This window comes from Eleutherodactylus coqui, chromosome 7 (assembly GCF_035609145.1).
Source record: "Eleutherodactylus coqui strain aEleCoq1 chromosome 7, aEleCoq1.hap1, whole genome shotgun sequence".
NCBI lineage: Eukaryota > Metazoa > Chordata > Amphibia > Anura > Eleutherodactylidae > Eleutherodactylus > Eleutherodactylus coqui.
The window spans coordinates 112,557,375-112,572,696 of record NC_089843.1 but is presented as its reverse complement, the minus strand read 5'-3'; the positions used below and the strand labels follow the sequence as shown (position 1 = coordinate 112,572,696).

Sequence of the window (15,322 nt, the reverse complement as noted above, 5' to 3'; positions counted from 1 at the left end):
TACCCCCACCAAGCTGGGTACTAATTTTCCCGACCTCGGAAGGATGGAAGGCTGACTGAACCGTGAGCCAGAACCATTCGGGGTTTGAACTTGCAACCTTCAGGTCGTGAGCGAGAGCTTACACTCTGCGCCAGACAAGGCTCTATTTTTGGTCTGAAACATTTTAGCGATTTACCCATGAGGTGGTTTTATGACCCCATTTTCTTTTTCTAGCCCACCAAAATAATTTTTGCTGTGTTTTTTTTTTTTCGTCACATATAGGGCTACATTTTAATACCTCTTTTGGCCGCTTGATTCCGGCCCTGGGAGCATCCACGTGTACCTGTACTTTTAGTACCTGTACTTCCAGGCGCAGTACAGATTTTCTTTTCAGGCTCCTGCTTTTCCCGTGTCATCACTTCGCGATGCTGTGGACTCAGCAACCTTTCTGCAAAGTCATTGCAGACGGGCGCCGGATCGGACGGCTTCCATTGATTGCAATGGAAGCCGTCCGCGTGGAATCCGTGGAAAAATGTAACATGCTGCGATTTTTCCTCCTCTTGCAGAAACCACAATTTGGTTTCGCAAGTGTGTAGCAAGAATTGATTTCCCATAGCATGCTATGGGCGCCATTTGCTGCGAATCCGGGTGTGGACGCCCACCGGATTCCACAGAAAATATCCATCTGTAGGCAGGAGCCCTTTCACTGAACATTTTTTCTGTCTCTTTATTTTATTAGGAGTAATGTGTACAAAAAGAAAAAAAAAAAAAAAAGATTTTTCAAAATTGATATATTTTTTAAATTATTACATTAAATAAAATATAGGAAAAGGTCTTGTTTCGGTAGTTTTGATATATAATTTGTGTAATCTTGGATTACTGGGTGGATATGGCAACAGTTTATGTTGGTGGCGGAGGGTCATTTTCTATTTTTCATAGCTATTTTTTATTTTATTCTGTAATTTTTTTAAAACTTATTTTTGTACCTTTTTTTTTTTTTTTTTTTTAAACTACACCCCCCCCTTCCTCCCCCACATGCCATATCAGCCCTCTGGGAAACATTCACACTGTATTTTAATTTTTAATTCACCTTTTATTCATATGAACCCAAGTAACAGGGGAAAACATCCCCCTAGTGTGACAATAGTGTGACAACCCCATATTGTGACCCTGAAGCTCTGAAATGCCAGAGGTCGGCTGCAGTCACGTGATCACAGAGTTTCATGCAGGAAACGGCACTACCGCTTCCTACATTCTCTACATAGCGCTTTTTGAACTTGCACATCAAAATCAGTTGAGACGCAAAAAAAGGGCAACACATGGATGCCGTTTTTGTGCTGTCCATATTTCATGAATCTTTCTTAGCATCTTAATAACATGAAGCTTATGAGGATAAGGCCTACTACCTCAAATGTATAACTGAGTTTAGTGAGACAAGAAGGAAATTACATTCAGAGACACAGAATATAAGATGTGTCAGTTCCTCACCTGAGAAGGAGCGCTGCAGGATAGACCGGAGAGCTCGCTGATCCTGGCAGCAGCTGTGGGATTGCTGGAGCTGATCAGCACAGGAGGACTGATCTCCATGGAGTGACGGTTCTGGACAGACTGCGATGACTTGTTAGACATGGTGAGGGAGGTAAAGGAGTGACGTTTTTTGGTGTTCTTCTTGGTATCTGTGTGCTTTTGGGAAGAGCTGCTATGTGCTGTCCCAGAAGTTCCTTCTCCAGAGTCCACTCCCGAGGGCTTGTCTAACTCTATGAGTTGCTTAGCTGCCGAGTTAAACTGAAAATAGATATGATTTACAGTTAGAAGGTCCACATTTCTATTAGAGAAAAACACATGATAAAATATACAACACGAAACACTTTTTAGACTGTTGAAGTTTTTTCACCTTGCTAAGAGCACTTACCAAGCACATTATCATCTATGTGTTGGTAGTGATACTGGAGGTTCTAATTCATGGTGTGCTCAACATTTCCTGCTAACATACAACAGGTCTGTTTTAGTAAATACTTGTATTTTCCCTGAAATAACAATTGTGGATTATTTCTTAGAACATTAAGGAATTAAGGATGTGAAATACTACAAGAATCGCTATTAAATATTCTTCTCAAAGAAAAATGGTTTGGTTTTGAAGGCCAGTGATCAGTGGGGCTTGCTTAGGGCTCATGTCCACGGGGAAAATATGATTTAGGATCCGCAGCGGATTACCTGCACGCGGATCCGCGCCCCATAGGGATGCATTGACCACCCGCGGGGTAGATAAATACCCGCGGATCGTCAATAAAAGGGATTTAAAAAAAAATGGAGCATGAAAAAATCTGGACCATGCTCCATTTTCGTGCGGGTCTCCCGCGGGGACGGCTCCCGCGGGCTTCTATTGAAGCCTATGGAAGCCGTCCGGATCCGCGGGAGACCTAAAATAGGAATTAAAAGCATTTACTCACCCGCAGCGGGCCGGGAAGCTCTTCTCTTCCTCACGGCCGCATCTCCCTTGCTTCGGCTCGGCGGATGTGCCCGGCGCATGCGCGCGGCACGTCGACGACGTGCCGGCGACGTGCCGCCGGCGTGAGGAATTCATCCGCCGGCCGAAAAAGAAGATCCGGCCGTGAGGAAGAGCAGAGCTTCGCCGCCCGCTACGGATAGGTAAATTCATATTTATTCGTATATTCAGCGCTCATGTCCGCGGGGCAGGAGGGACCCGCTGCAGATTCTCCATGTAGAATCCGTAGCGGGCCCGATTTTCCCCGTGGACATGAGGCCTTAGGGTATTTCTTCAGGCTCCTCTTTACAGAGGATGCTGGTAATACATTTGTATACTGGTCCTGTTCTCTGGTAAGGTGTTTTAGCCTTTGTGCTTCTAAGTGTTTCTGGCAGTACCCTCCCTTGTGGATTTTGGACTGTCTGCTACTCTTTACTTCGGACTACTGTTGCTCTTGTACTCTGACCTCTGCTTATTCATATAAGTAACTGTCCTTATTCATTTCATTTCCTTCATATTACACCTAGGGACATGCAGGGAATCAGTTTAGATTCCAGATGTGGGGTTGCCCTTTTTGAAGCAGGTGCCCCGCTTTATTAGTAGGTGTAGTCAGGAAAGTTTAGATAAAGATCCTAGGACTCCCCTTTGTTTCTACCTTTGTCAATTACCTTGTCTCAGAGGTCTAGCAACCTAAATAAAACCCTGTTGTCCACACATCATTCAGTTTGTCCCTGTCCCGTTTCTGAATCATTTGGTCGTTTTCCTTGATAGGGCAGGACATACGTGACATCTACCTTCTCCTACTTGCACTTTCTGTTTTCACCTCTTTCGTTACACTGTGCTAGATGTCTTTCCTCCTATCTTCTTAGTCTTTGAGGAGCACTTTATATTTTGGTTATTTGCATTGGAAAACAGTTCTACAAATACAATGCATGCGCATAATTTCTCAATCAGCAGAGCCAAAAATCCGTCTAATAACTGTTTATTTAATAATCGTGGAATAAAGGGTAATTTGAAGAGTAACCATTGGAGCATGAAGGAACGGTAAGATATTGTTTTTCAGATTCAAGAAGGAATCTAAGTCATGGGACAAGTTTTGCAACAAAGATGACGGCGTCGAAACAAAAGATGCTTTTGATTCCAACACAATTCTCTGTGGCTCATTTAATAAAAACAGCCTGATGAGGGAGAGCAATTAAGCAAAGTGAGAACGATTACCCTCGAGTTTTGTCACTCTTCCTCTAGGCTTCTTTTTCCATTTAATTAAGATATTTGTTTACCTCTTAAAATTGTTAGACAAAGAGAGAACTGCATGCTGATTCCTGGGCAAAGACAAGTATTCCTATACTCATGGGAGCGCAGGATCCAGGTCCACAGCTCATCATTCTGGGAGGCACGCTAGAAAGATGGCTACAAAACACGACCATATGTCCCCTTATCTAGTTAATTAGCCACGCATGCATGCTAAAATATTAAACTGCCTAGGGTTATTTAGCGGACAACAGATTCAAGAGCTCAGAATTTTCTACGGTAAAAACTTCTACTATCGAGCATAAACGGGAACAGCTTAATCCGGGGATAGACGAAATAACACTTGACATTGCGTGTGATGATGGTAATTTAATAGGACAAAACAGGCAAACCTCATCCAGTTATATTATGACTCATGTGGACAATAGAGAACAGATAATTCAGCCAATAGTCATTGACAAGTCCATACTGGTATAATCTGTATGTTGTTACAAAATGATTGTTTCCAGCTGATCGCAATATACTGGGAATGTTTATTGGATGGCAACTGGATTATCACCACTTCTTACCGCTAATAATCCAACAAACATTTCCTATGCCGTACAAATGTTGTATCAGTTCTTTTTTTCCGTGCCAAGACTGAGATTTTCAATCTGCATAGGATCAATTTTTCTTTATATTCGACTGCATCTCCTGGTTGGCCACAGCCATATGCAAACGCTGCGGCTCAGCCTACACAAGACTAACCGCCTATCTCCATACATTATACAAAGCACAGTGTCTATATGACCTTGCAACGCAGCCGCTAAGGGTATAGTGAGGCTATACAGATATAATATTGGATCCATTGGATGAAGTGGCCACATGATGAGTTCATGTTATTGCTATATGGAGCTATGCAATGTATGGGTATACAGGGGGCATGTACAGGCTGAGCCACGGCTGCGACTATCAGGGGGCAACAGAAATAAGGAACGGAAAAGATTTTGTTTTAACAAAAATCAATAACGGAGTTTACTTAATTTCTAACAACATGAGAAATGGGAAAATCTTAATCCAAAATACCTCCAGACAAGAAATGCCCGTGTGAATTAGAGGAGGTAGGCCAATGCATCTTAATAGCTGGTGAACTGATGCATAAATCAACACAGTCTCAAATCAGGTGGTAAAAAAATGTTTCTGACAAGTACTGGGTCCCGAAAGTCCCACAAAAGGCAACCACAAAGGCATCCAATTCATTGCCATGACCGTCTACCTCTTGCGAAGATTACCACGTAACCTATTGGAACTCGATGATATATACAGTACTGTGAAAAAGTTTTAAAGGCAGGTGTGGAAAAAATGCTGCAAAGTAAAAATGTTTTAAAAAAAAAAAATCGAAGGCATCCGATTGTCTACAAATTTATTCTGCAGCCAGACAACAACCCCAAACACACAGCCAATGTCATTAAGAACTATCTTCATCGTAAAGAATAATAAGGAGTCCTGGAAGTGATGATATGGTACCCACAGAGCCCTGATCTTCGCATCATCCAGTCTGTCTGGGATTACATGAAGAGACGGAAGAATTTGAGCGAGCTACATCCACAAAAGATCTATGGTTAGTTCTCCAAGATGTTTGGAAGAACCTCCCTGCTGAGTTCCTTCAAAAAGGGTGTGCGAGTGTATCTAGAAGAATTGATGCTGTATTGAATGCAAAGGATACTTACACCAAATATTGATGCAATTTACATTTTGCTTTTGTTCATTCCCTTTGTATTTTATAGACATTTTTTACAGAGATAAATTATTAAAAACAGTTTTAATTTTTGAAAGCATTCTAACGCTGCAGGATTTTTCCACACCTGCCTAAAACCTTTGCACAGTACTGTATATGTCCTGGGAGCAAGAACAGCAGCAAAGAGTATGATGCAATTATAAGTGGGCGAGTAAGGGCTCTTCCTCACGGCAACGAATATTCTGCATGTTAAACATCTGCACCAAAATCTGCATATCTAATGTGTGGATTCTGATCTGGAATTGAAAATAGCAGAATTCTGCAGGAAAATCTGCATTTAGACTGGCGGATTTTGGTGCAGATTTTGTCAGCGGAATATCCTGCAGCATCCTATGGAATATTCCATCCCATGTGAAAGCACCCTAAATGTTTTACATAAATGGAGTCCGGGACCTCAGAATCATTTCCTCCGGTGAACCCCAGGCTGACACTTAACTTTTCTACCTGTCAGTCCTCACTTTAGTTAAAAATAAAGATTAAGTGGGAAAAGTGTGTAATATTGTCATTTTTATACTCCTAGCAGAGCATTATCAGCGTACAACACTAACGAACATCTGCTCTCAGCAGGAGAAGAGCTCCTTCATAACTGAAATAAATGGTCCAACTGCTGAGCTAATCACCTCTTAGCTGAGGGGACCATCACCGACAATGGAAATGGACAGTGAGCACTTGCCAAGGTTTTGCAGGTTTCCAGTTCAGCCCATTCCAGCTTACCTCACCCCCTCCTTCCCTTTGAAAAAAAAGTTTTATTGGGGCAATTACTTTTCCTAATACAAGTAATAATGCTTTTAGTTTACTTTGGCTCACGAAGCATTAACTAAGGTGGAAAAGCTCCGCTTAGAGGAATTACGCTCACTCCATATGTGCAACCTGCTAGAGAGCCACGTTGGGTTCTGTATGAATTTAATAAGCACAATCCAGATGTCTGAAAGGACTGTGATCACCGTCAGCCATCTTATTTTACTTAACTCGTTCCTGTAGAATGTAATCACCAATAGGAGATTCGGATGTCCCGGGTCACAAACACAACATACATTGCACTCTGATGATACTTTTACTCATCTCTAGAATATGCTTGTGTGTCTTCCACTGCCTTTGTTAACCCCAAGCCTCATCTATACACACCGATGGCCAAAATATAGAGATTTTATTTAGGGCTCCTGTCCACGGGCATTTCGGTTAAACGTTGGAGAGACTTTTACTGAGGCTTGTGATGCTGGTTCTGCCGGCAGAGTGTGTATGGACAGTGGGTGTACTGCGCATGCCAACCGATCTCACGTGCAACACCCCAGAGGGGTTCCCCCGGACACTTGACAAACGTGAAGAGCTGGGAGGGTTAAGTGTTGGCTTGTCACGGCGGCACTTACCAGGCTCTGGTCCCTGAGGGATGACACGTAGACAAGGCCAGAGATGGATTGCAGGCCACCTTCGACACCCCTAGGATAGGGCATGCCAATAAACGGGACGATGGGGGTAGTAGCTATCATGCATGACGCCACCATTCCCACACACCGGTATGATACACGGCGGAGAATAATCACAGACACTTGTGTATAGTAACCTCGGGTCCCTAGGAACGGTTAGGGCCCTGTTTAACTTAACTTGCAATAAACTTTGGCAAACAATTATTCACAGAAATGCAGGTAACAATTCTTCACAGTAAAAGTAGAACAGAGCTCAGAGATCAAAGAGGATACACAGGATAAAGCCGGTCCTACAGTCCACGTTATCTGTCAGGTACCGCTCCTGGACTGAGAGCACACCGAAGGAGGAAAGGGGGTAGGACACTCTAGCAGCAATTATTTACTTAAAGGGGTTGTCCCGTGCCGAAACAGGTTTTTTTTTTTTTTCAATAGCCCCCCCCGTTCGGCGCGAGACAAACCCGATGCAGGGGTTTTTAAAAAAAAACGGATAGTACTTACCCGAATCCCCGCGCTCTGGTGACTTCTTACTTACCTTGCGAAGATGGCCGCCGGGATCTTCACCCTCAGTGGACCGCAGGTCTTCTGTGCGGTCCATTGCCGATTCCAGCCTCCTGATTGGCTGGAATCGGCACACGTGACGGGGCGGAGCTACGAGGAGCAGCTCTCTGGCACGAGCGGCCCCATTCAGAAGGGAGAAGACCGGACTGCGCAAGCGCGTCTAATCGGGCGATTAGACGCTGAAAATTAGACGGCACCATGGAGACGAGGACGCTAGCAACGGAACAGGTAAGTGAATAACTTCTGTATGGCTCATAATTAATGCACAATGTACTTGCACTATTAAGTGCATTAATATGGCCATACAGAAGTGTATACCCCAACTTTGTTTCGCGGGACAACCCCTTCAAAGGATTAGCATCAGCACCCAGCACTGGAGACACATGGGTGTGACTGGTAGCATACTTCTACGCGGTGATCTTAACTTTGGACGGCCGCGCAGGAACAACTTGTACTTTGAATTAGTACCTTTACGATGTGTCTCTCTGTACAGAATTACTTAGGAATGCTCTCTCTTATGGTTTTGAGACTCACTCCCCTCACATCCAGATTTCAGTCGCCATGGGATATCACTCCCTCTCCTCTATCTTCACCACAAGGAAGCTGAAGGTGCTTCCATGTGGCTCTGTGTTAGGTAGTCTGCCCTTGGAACTCTCTGACGATGGAACCCTTTTCTCATTCTCAAGCACTTCTATTTATACCTTCATTTATACCAAATGACATGACCGACTGATACATTTACATGCAATGATTTTACTGGAGTTAGCCTCTCAAGCGCTGCAGCTGTGCAACACCACACTGGATATGACAAGACAAGCCTTGCATAGTGCATGTATGACATTTATGGAGGGGACAAGGATGGTGTTCTAGGCCACTACACACGCACACAGTCATGTGCAGTGTGACTTTTTAAAAATTCGCCGCTCTATTTCATAGCAGGGTTGCGTATGAATTGCCACCTATACGCAATGTATTGTGTATAAACAGCGTTTGCATACGCTGCCCATACAAAAGTATAGGGCTCACGCTACAAAGTGCGCCAAGAAAAAGAGCATGCTGCCATCTATTTCTCATGCATGTCTACCCACTCATGTGCATGGATCAATGAAAGTCCACTGACTTTTAATGACTCCATTCCCCGCGTAATACGCAGTAAAACACTACCCAGGGTCATGAGCTGTAAAGGCCCATTTAGACACAACAATTATCACTCAAAATTCGCTCAAAAGCAGTCTTGAGAGATAATCGTTGTGTCTAAATGTGCCCATCTTTCACTGTTCAGCAAAATGACAGTTTTCAGTTCTGCTTGAAAATAGTTTTTCAGCAGAACAGCTGATAAGCAGGCGGCACACTGTCTGCTGTCTATGGTGCTGAATTCTCCAAGGCTGAAGAATGGAGCTAATTACAAAGCTCAGACCTCCTGCTGAGTTCTGCAAGAGTTCCCAGAAGCTTATTTGCATGCAAATTAAGCTGATAAAGTACTAATGGCAATTAGTGCCTATTAGTACTTTATGCAAAACAGTTGCTAACCTTTCAATCTTTTGAAAGATATCTGTGTGTGTAAATAGGCCTTTAGTCACACATAGCAAAATTGTCAGCAGCACCCTGGCACTGCCGATAGCAAGCAAAGAGCAATTCAACAGTTTTTTTTAGGGCTTCTAAGTAGCTGGCTGTAAGCCAAACAATAAACTTAATAGGGTTCTATGGCCTGAACAATTATTCACTTTTCGTCAATAACTTTGACAGTGACAGCAGTCCAATTATTCAGCTCCTAAGACAAAATCATGGGAACCATGCATTGTGGAGCATGTGAACTGGTATGGATATACTTTCCCATACATCATACTAAATGGACAAACCCAAGCATATAAAAAGCGGTACAGATGAACCACACATGTGCTACTTATATAGAGCTCTAAATACACAGCTTGTCAGAATAGCAGGCTGTATGGCTGGGTGTGTATAGCAGAATACACAGTATGGCTGTCTCTGCATATACTGTACAAAAAGATCTGTCATGGGGATCAAATATTGAGATACACTATTCTGCCAAAAGTAATGGGACAACTGAGCAATAATCAAAAGTAGTATTTATTTACATAGGTTAATACTTAGCGGGGTCTCCTTTGGTTCTAATGTTATCGGATACTCTCTGAGGAATACTTTCTACTAACATCCGATACAATTCAGCTGGTATTTCCCTCCATTTATCTTGCAAACATCTGTTTGGATAGTATAGTGTCATTGGCAAACTGAACACTAGCCTCAATCACATCTGTGTCACAGGCTCGGACAGGAGCCACAACCACAGATCTAGTCAAAAAGAGACCAAAAAATCAAGTAAAATTCCAAAAACCTTCATGGAAACCCAGAGACCCAAATTATAGTCAATGGGGTCCATTGGGCATAATTGGTGTCCAGCATATGATGAATTCAGCACCCCATTCACTTTCATTGTTCTGCTCCTATAACCAAGTAGAACAACCAAAATGAAGAATGCCGATGTGAACCAGGCCTAAGGGTAAGTCTACATGGAGTGACCACAAAGAGGACAAAAACCACGCCAAACGCAGCATTTGGTGTAGTTTGCAAATTGATTTTTAGTGGCCGTGTGGTTTAGCAGGTGTTTACTTGATAAATCATTTGTCCGTTAAAGTGGTTTTCATACTGGTAAAATATGCCATCCATTAATAAACAGTGGGGGTTCAACCTCTCTGACCCACACTAGTCCGAAAAATGAAGGACACAGCATTTCTTCCCCTTCACTGTGTTTAGGTCACTAGTCATTTCGCTTCAACTTACCAAAAAAATGGTCGCTACTTACACAAAACTTGTCTGGTGTAAAGTCACAGTTGTTCATAACAACCTACAAGCAAGTTTTGCTTTATGTAAATGCAAATGAATTACTGTCGTTTGTAGGCTTCAACTACTTTTTTGAGTGACTATCTGAACCTTGTAAAGGTACCTTTCCTCCTGCATAGCGGTACACCGGCCAACCGCTGTGCAGATTAACACGGCGGCTGCAGCTCCCTGCACAGGCAAGTAGCTGGGATTGCAACTGAGCGGGGAACACTCCACTCCGGTCTGCGAACGGGCTGTAAACACCAAATAATAGGATATTTTTAACTAATTTTAAAGTTTTCATTTTTAATGCACTAGAGCAATAAGAATGACAGGAAACATGTACATACCCTTCAACTTCACGAATTCTCTTAAGACACACAACACTGAATACGCATTAACAGGAACTATTATTAACAACTTTGTCAACTTATTTGTTTCTCTCCGTAAACTAGCTTAGGGCATTGCTCTTTATACAAGGAAGCTGTATGCAGGTGACAGCATACCCTTACCATAAAGAACACCAGCTCGGATTTGTGGCACTCTTCATAGAAGGACCAATTATTTTTAATATGCAGTTCTTCAGCACCAATAAAATCCTCCATGTAAACAGGAAGCCTTATGAATTATACTAAACAGATCAACATAATTGGTCTATACAAGTGATTTATTACACTTCCTGCCAAGTTTGAAAGTTTTTTTCTGGGTAGAAAAATTGCTCCGAGCTTTAGTTACATACCTAGATTTCTAGGAGTCTTTTTAGAATTTCAACCATTAAAGTGTTCTACAACTACTGTACTGCATGCTATTGAAATACATGTAGGAGTATTGAAGAATGTTTATGTACAGATGTAGCAGAGCTCAATTTTTTAAATTATTATTTTTTCTTTTATGCACCATGTTCGCTCACTAAGGTAAAACAACACAATTGATTTACATGAGATGCTATTGGAAGCCACAGATAACACACTGTGACAGACTTGACAGTCTGTATATTTTACAGCTATTCCCATAGATTCCCATTCCTCATCAAGTCGTGTGGTTTATTCTGCAAATAAAATACATTCATGCGATTTTCCAAAATAGTTTCTGCATCAACTCAACATGGTGTTCCACATCCCTGTAGTCAATGAATAGAAACCTTACTGTTTACTAGTCTTTCCTGGTCATGTGATGGATACACAGTAGTAGTCGGCTCACTAAAGTTCCATCAGATATCTGAGCAATGGAAGGTAGCATCTTTGTGTCTATCACATGACCAGAGCTAGGGGTACACGGCGACATGTGTGGAGTGACATGTCACATGCAATGTCGCTTGGATTTTGGTGGTAACTCATATGCGACTTTTTCCAGCCTAGACATGTAAGTTGCATGCAATTTTTGTGTGATTTGGCCATTTTTTAACTGAAAAAAACAATCATGCAACATCAAGTGACAGACCGTTTGCACAACTTTTTTTGCTGCATGACTTTTATGCATGTGTGACGTGTTGCTGTGTAGCCCTAGCTTTATCCACTGGAAGTAAATAATTAAGAATAACTGAATACAGCAAGCAGAGATCTTAAAAACTAAGAGGAATTGATACAGAAAGTTTACTGGAAAATGATATAACCTTTCATTATACAACAAAATAAACGTTTACTTTTTACTTCCACCATAATACCTCTTAAAAGGGATGTCGAGGACTCTTACTGCTCATGACCTGTCCTCAGTTGATTATCGGGGGTCCGTCTTTCGGGATCACCGCTGATCAGCTGTTTACCAGGCCAGCTGTCAGTGCAGATAGTGCTGTCAACATTGCAGTAGCTCGGGTTGATACTGCAGGCACAGTTCCCATTGAATTTGGATAGAGCTATCTGCTTGCAGCTCTGGCTGCACTGAAAGCTGGCTGGCGATCAACTATTGATGACCTATCCTGAAAATTAATCATCAACAGTAAAAGTGCAATTAAAAAAACCCTTTAAAGCTAATTCATCCATGTAATTTTGTTAATTACATTGAGACAAATAACAAATACGCTTCTTGCAAAAGGTGATGGCATGACTCCAGATTGGGGCTTAACCTTCAACATTGCTGCAAGCAGCAACTGTACTACTGACAACATATTGCGCTACACAAGGTTTGGTACATTACAAACTTCGTATCTGTAAGTGTAGTAGCCCAGAGTTAGGGCCTTCACATTGCTTGTTTGTCTTCCCCGGGCGAACTGTATGTCTGTAGGTCTGGTGTTTGTTTCACCAAACTTAAGTGTGTCCACGCCTCTGTCTCCCTAACGTGTTCGGCGTTACGTGTGTTGAGGGTGGGCATGGCAAAAGGAGGGCGGAGTCAGTAGTTGAAGAAAGAGAACGAAGGAGAGAGAGTGAGCGAGCCTGAGAGAGGGAGTGAGAGAGACTGCATATTAAAGAGCTGCTGACACAAAAAGAAGGTTACCAGAGGTCAGGAGGTGAAGGACTGTTTAGGATGCAAGTCAATGCGGAAGAAGTGTGTTAGCAGCAGGAATAGAAACGGAGCCTTCTTCCACCCTGTACACAGAGGTCAAGGCAAGCCTGTGGCCGCTGAGTCAGACAAGAGAGACTTTCTAAACGTGAGTGCAACTTGCCCCTGTGCCAGGCAATTCTGCATCAGATTCACCTTCCCTTCGTAAATAACCATTCAAAGTTACCCCCCTCCAGATAACAGACTGGCGGGTGTATTGTGTTCACGTGGAAGAGAGTAGAAACAAGTAGAAGTGATTCTGAATTGATTAAGAGAACTGTTAAAATACATGTCTCAAGATTTGCAAAGTATGAACTGTTTATGGAAGTTTGTTGCAGGAATTGAGTAAACTGTGTACCTTCGGTTTACTTGATCCGATCTGGTCTGGACTCTTATTTCGCTGTCACCAGGACATTTCAGTAAAAAGGTACCGGCGTCACATGAACATTCAAATTACCGCATTCCTAATTGCTGTTAGAACTTATACCACTATGCTTAACCAAACCAGGCTGTGTCATGACCCTCTGGGTAGGGGCAGCAGAGCCACCGTTGAAAACCCACTTGTTCCCCGCTGTCTCCATACAGAGGGTGTGCACTCGGCTACTGCATAAGCACATGTCATTTATAACTGAATGGTTTGGTATAAGCACTAAATGCATAGTAATATGTCTAACAGATAACTGTATTAAAGGTGAAGACTTCCTATCCTACCAAATCTATCATGTCAACACGGCAAACTTCTTACAACAGGTCACCATTCTCACCAGTAACAATTTCGGACCCCAAACCCAATACAGCCAAAGTGGCCTGAGAAGATGGCGGATTTGTTAAAGTGTCATGGCTTCTATTAGAAACGAAAGACATTATGCAAGTGTGAACACAGAGCTAAGGGCATCTAGTAATAACACTCTCTGAAGGCAGCCCTGAATGTCTAATTAACAACATTTTAAAGAACAAAACCGCTCCTCCCTTGTATGCTTTATTACGGCCCCCTAGTCATGCAGTTTTCGGGCCATTCAGTGGATGCTATTGCTAAACAAGGTCACCCTATTTGGGTATCTAATCAATGTCCTAACGTAAAGGGATTGTCTCATGAAGACAAGCCCTGCCCATGTACACTATTAAGGCACATGGACATCATAAAAGAGGGTCCTTAATTTGGGACAAGTTTACATTGGCCTTTCTGCAGGCCAAAATAATATAGAAGCTCTGTACACACGGCTCCTGTTCTAGTGGACTTACAGTACGTCAAATCCAAGGAAAAATACGCAAAATTCTAAAGGGTTGACAAACTTTTAAGAACCAAAAAATAAGCCGTCCCTGTATTGCAAGGGCAGCCATGTAATATTACATGACCCGTGCAGTGGCTGCATTCTGAAAGGGGCCGTCAGTGATGAGACAACGCCTCTAGAAGAGGTCTGTCTGACCGAATAATCTCGCTGTGTGTCTCACTGGCCTGTCTTTGTTCACTACTACTCAGGCAACATAAAACGTACAAAACATGTTGGAAAACATGCCAGAACAAGTAGTGATTTATGAGAAGGAGGCTTAGGGGAATAATAACCTACAAGTTGTTCTTTTTGACTACTGTGAGTAATTTTAGGAAAATCTTACAAAATAAGAGTTCTCAGTTGTGCATGTATAATTTCTTACATGGACGTAGCACAAATACCGTAGAATCATCTGTGCTTATACTAAAACCCGCCAGTATAATGACTTATGAGGCAAATATGTCTATATCCATCAGCCATAGCAAAGTGAGCACTTAGCAGACCTGAAAAAACAAAGTCTGTACTAACATACCTTCTCAATGACAATACAAAAGGAATTCATTTTCTGCAACAGTTGTGGTAACCATGAACTAGTAACTCACAATGACTTCAACATAGTCTATGACTGATGCAGACAAGACAGCACATGTGGTTTATTAATATAGTCAAAGTCAATAGGCCAAGATGTTATAGGCACATACGAAGACATAAATGCTACGGGGTTATGTGAAAACAGGGTTCATGACTCATTCCTAGAAACCAGTTCATTTTTCTATTATCCAGGGTGTATTACTTACCTCCACATAGGAAATCGGAAAAATTCCTATTTTGTCTCCCAGCATTCCTTCTGCCCAGTTTTCATCCACTCTGCGGATCACCGTGAGAATGTCATCCTGTAGAGACACGTAAAAATTATATCAGCACGCTGCAGACATTTGACATAATGTCACCACGTAATCCATATAGGCTCACCTAGGAGCTAAACAGTGGTAGACGTGTGAGGTAACTAGAAACTGGTAATCCATACACCTATAATGAAGTTTACATCTGCTCCAGGCTTCGAACTTTCTGGAGCTATACTGCTCTTAGGTTTCTTGCAGGTTGGGAATCCAGGAATGCTCGAATATAGAATTTCTCCTTGGGTGAAGAAGTGCGGAAGGTGCAAATCTACTACTCACAAATCTCTTCCTTCGGAAGGAAAATATTTGGTCTCTAGGTCAAACCTAGAAAATGACTTAGTCTTACCTTTCTACATAAATTA

The 15,322-nt window shown here is 42.4% G+C and overlaps 1 protein-coding gene across 2 annotated transcripts in view; it reads right to left on the bottom strand.

The window, feature by feature from the left end:
* Positions 1 to 15,322, bottom strand: part of SH3RF1 (SH3 domain containing ring finger 1) — a 158,803-nt gene that overhangs the window by 41,525 nt on the left and 101,956 nt on the right. For both annotated transcript variants that reach the window (XM_066573544.1, XM_066573545.1), the window contains exons 4-5: positions 14,859 to 14,954; positions 1,468 to 1,764 (exon numbers count right to left, since the gene is read on the bottom strand). In XM_066573544.1, coding sequence (XP_066429641.1) covers positions 1,468 to 1,764; positions 14,859 to 14,954 — 393 coding nt within the window. The remainder of the gene's footprint in view (positions 1 to 1,467; positions 1,765 to 14,858; positions 14,955 to 15,322) is intronic.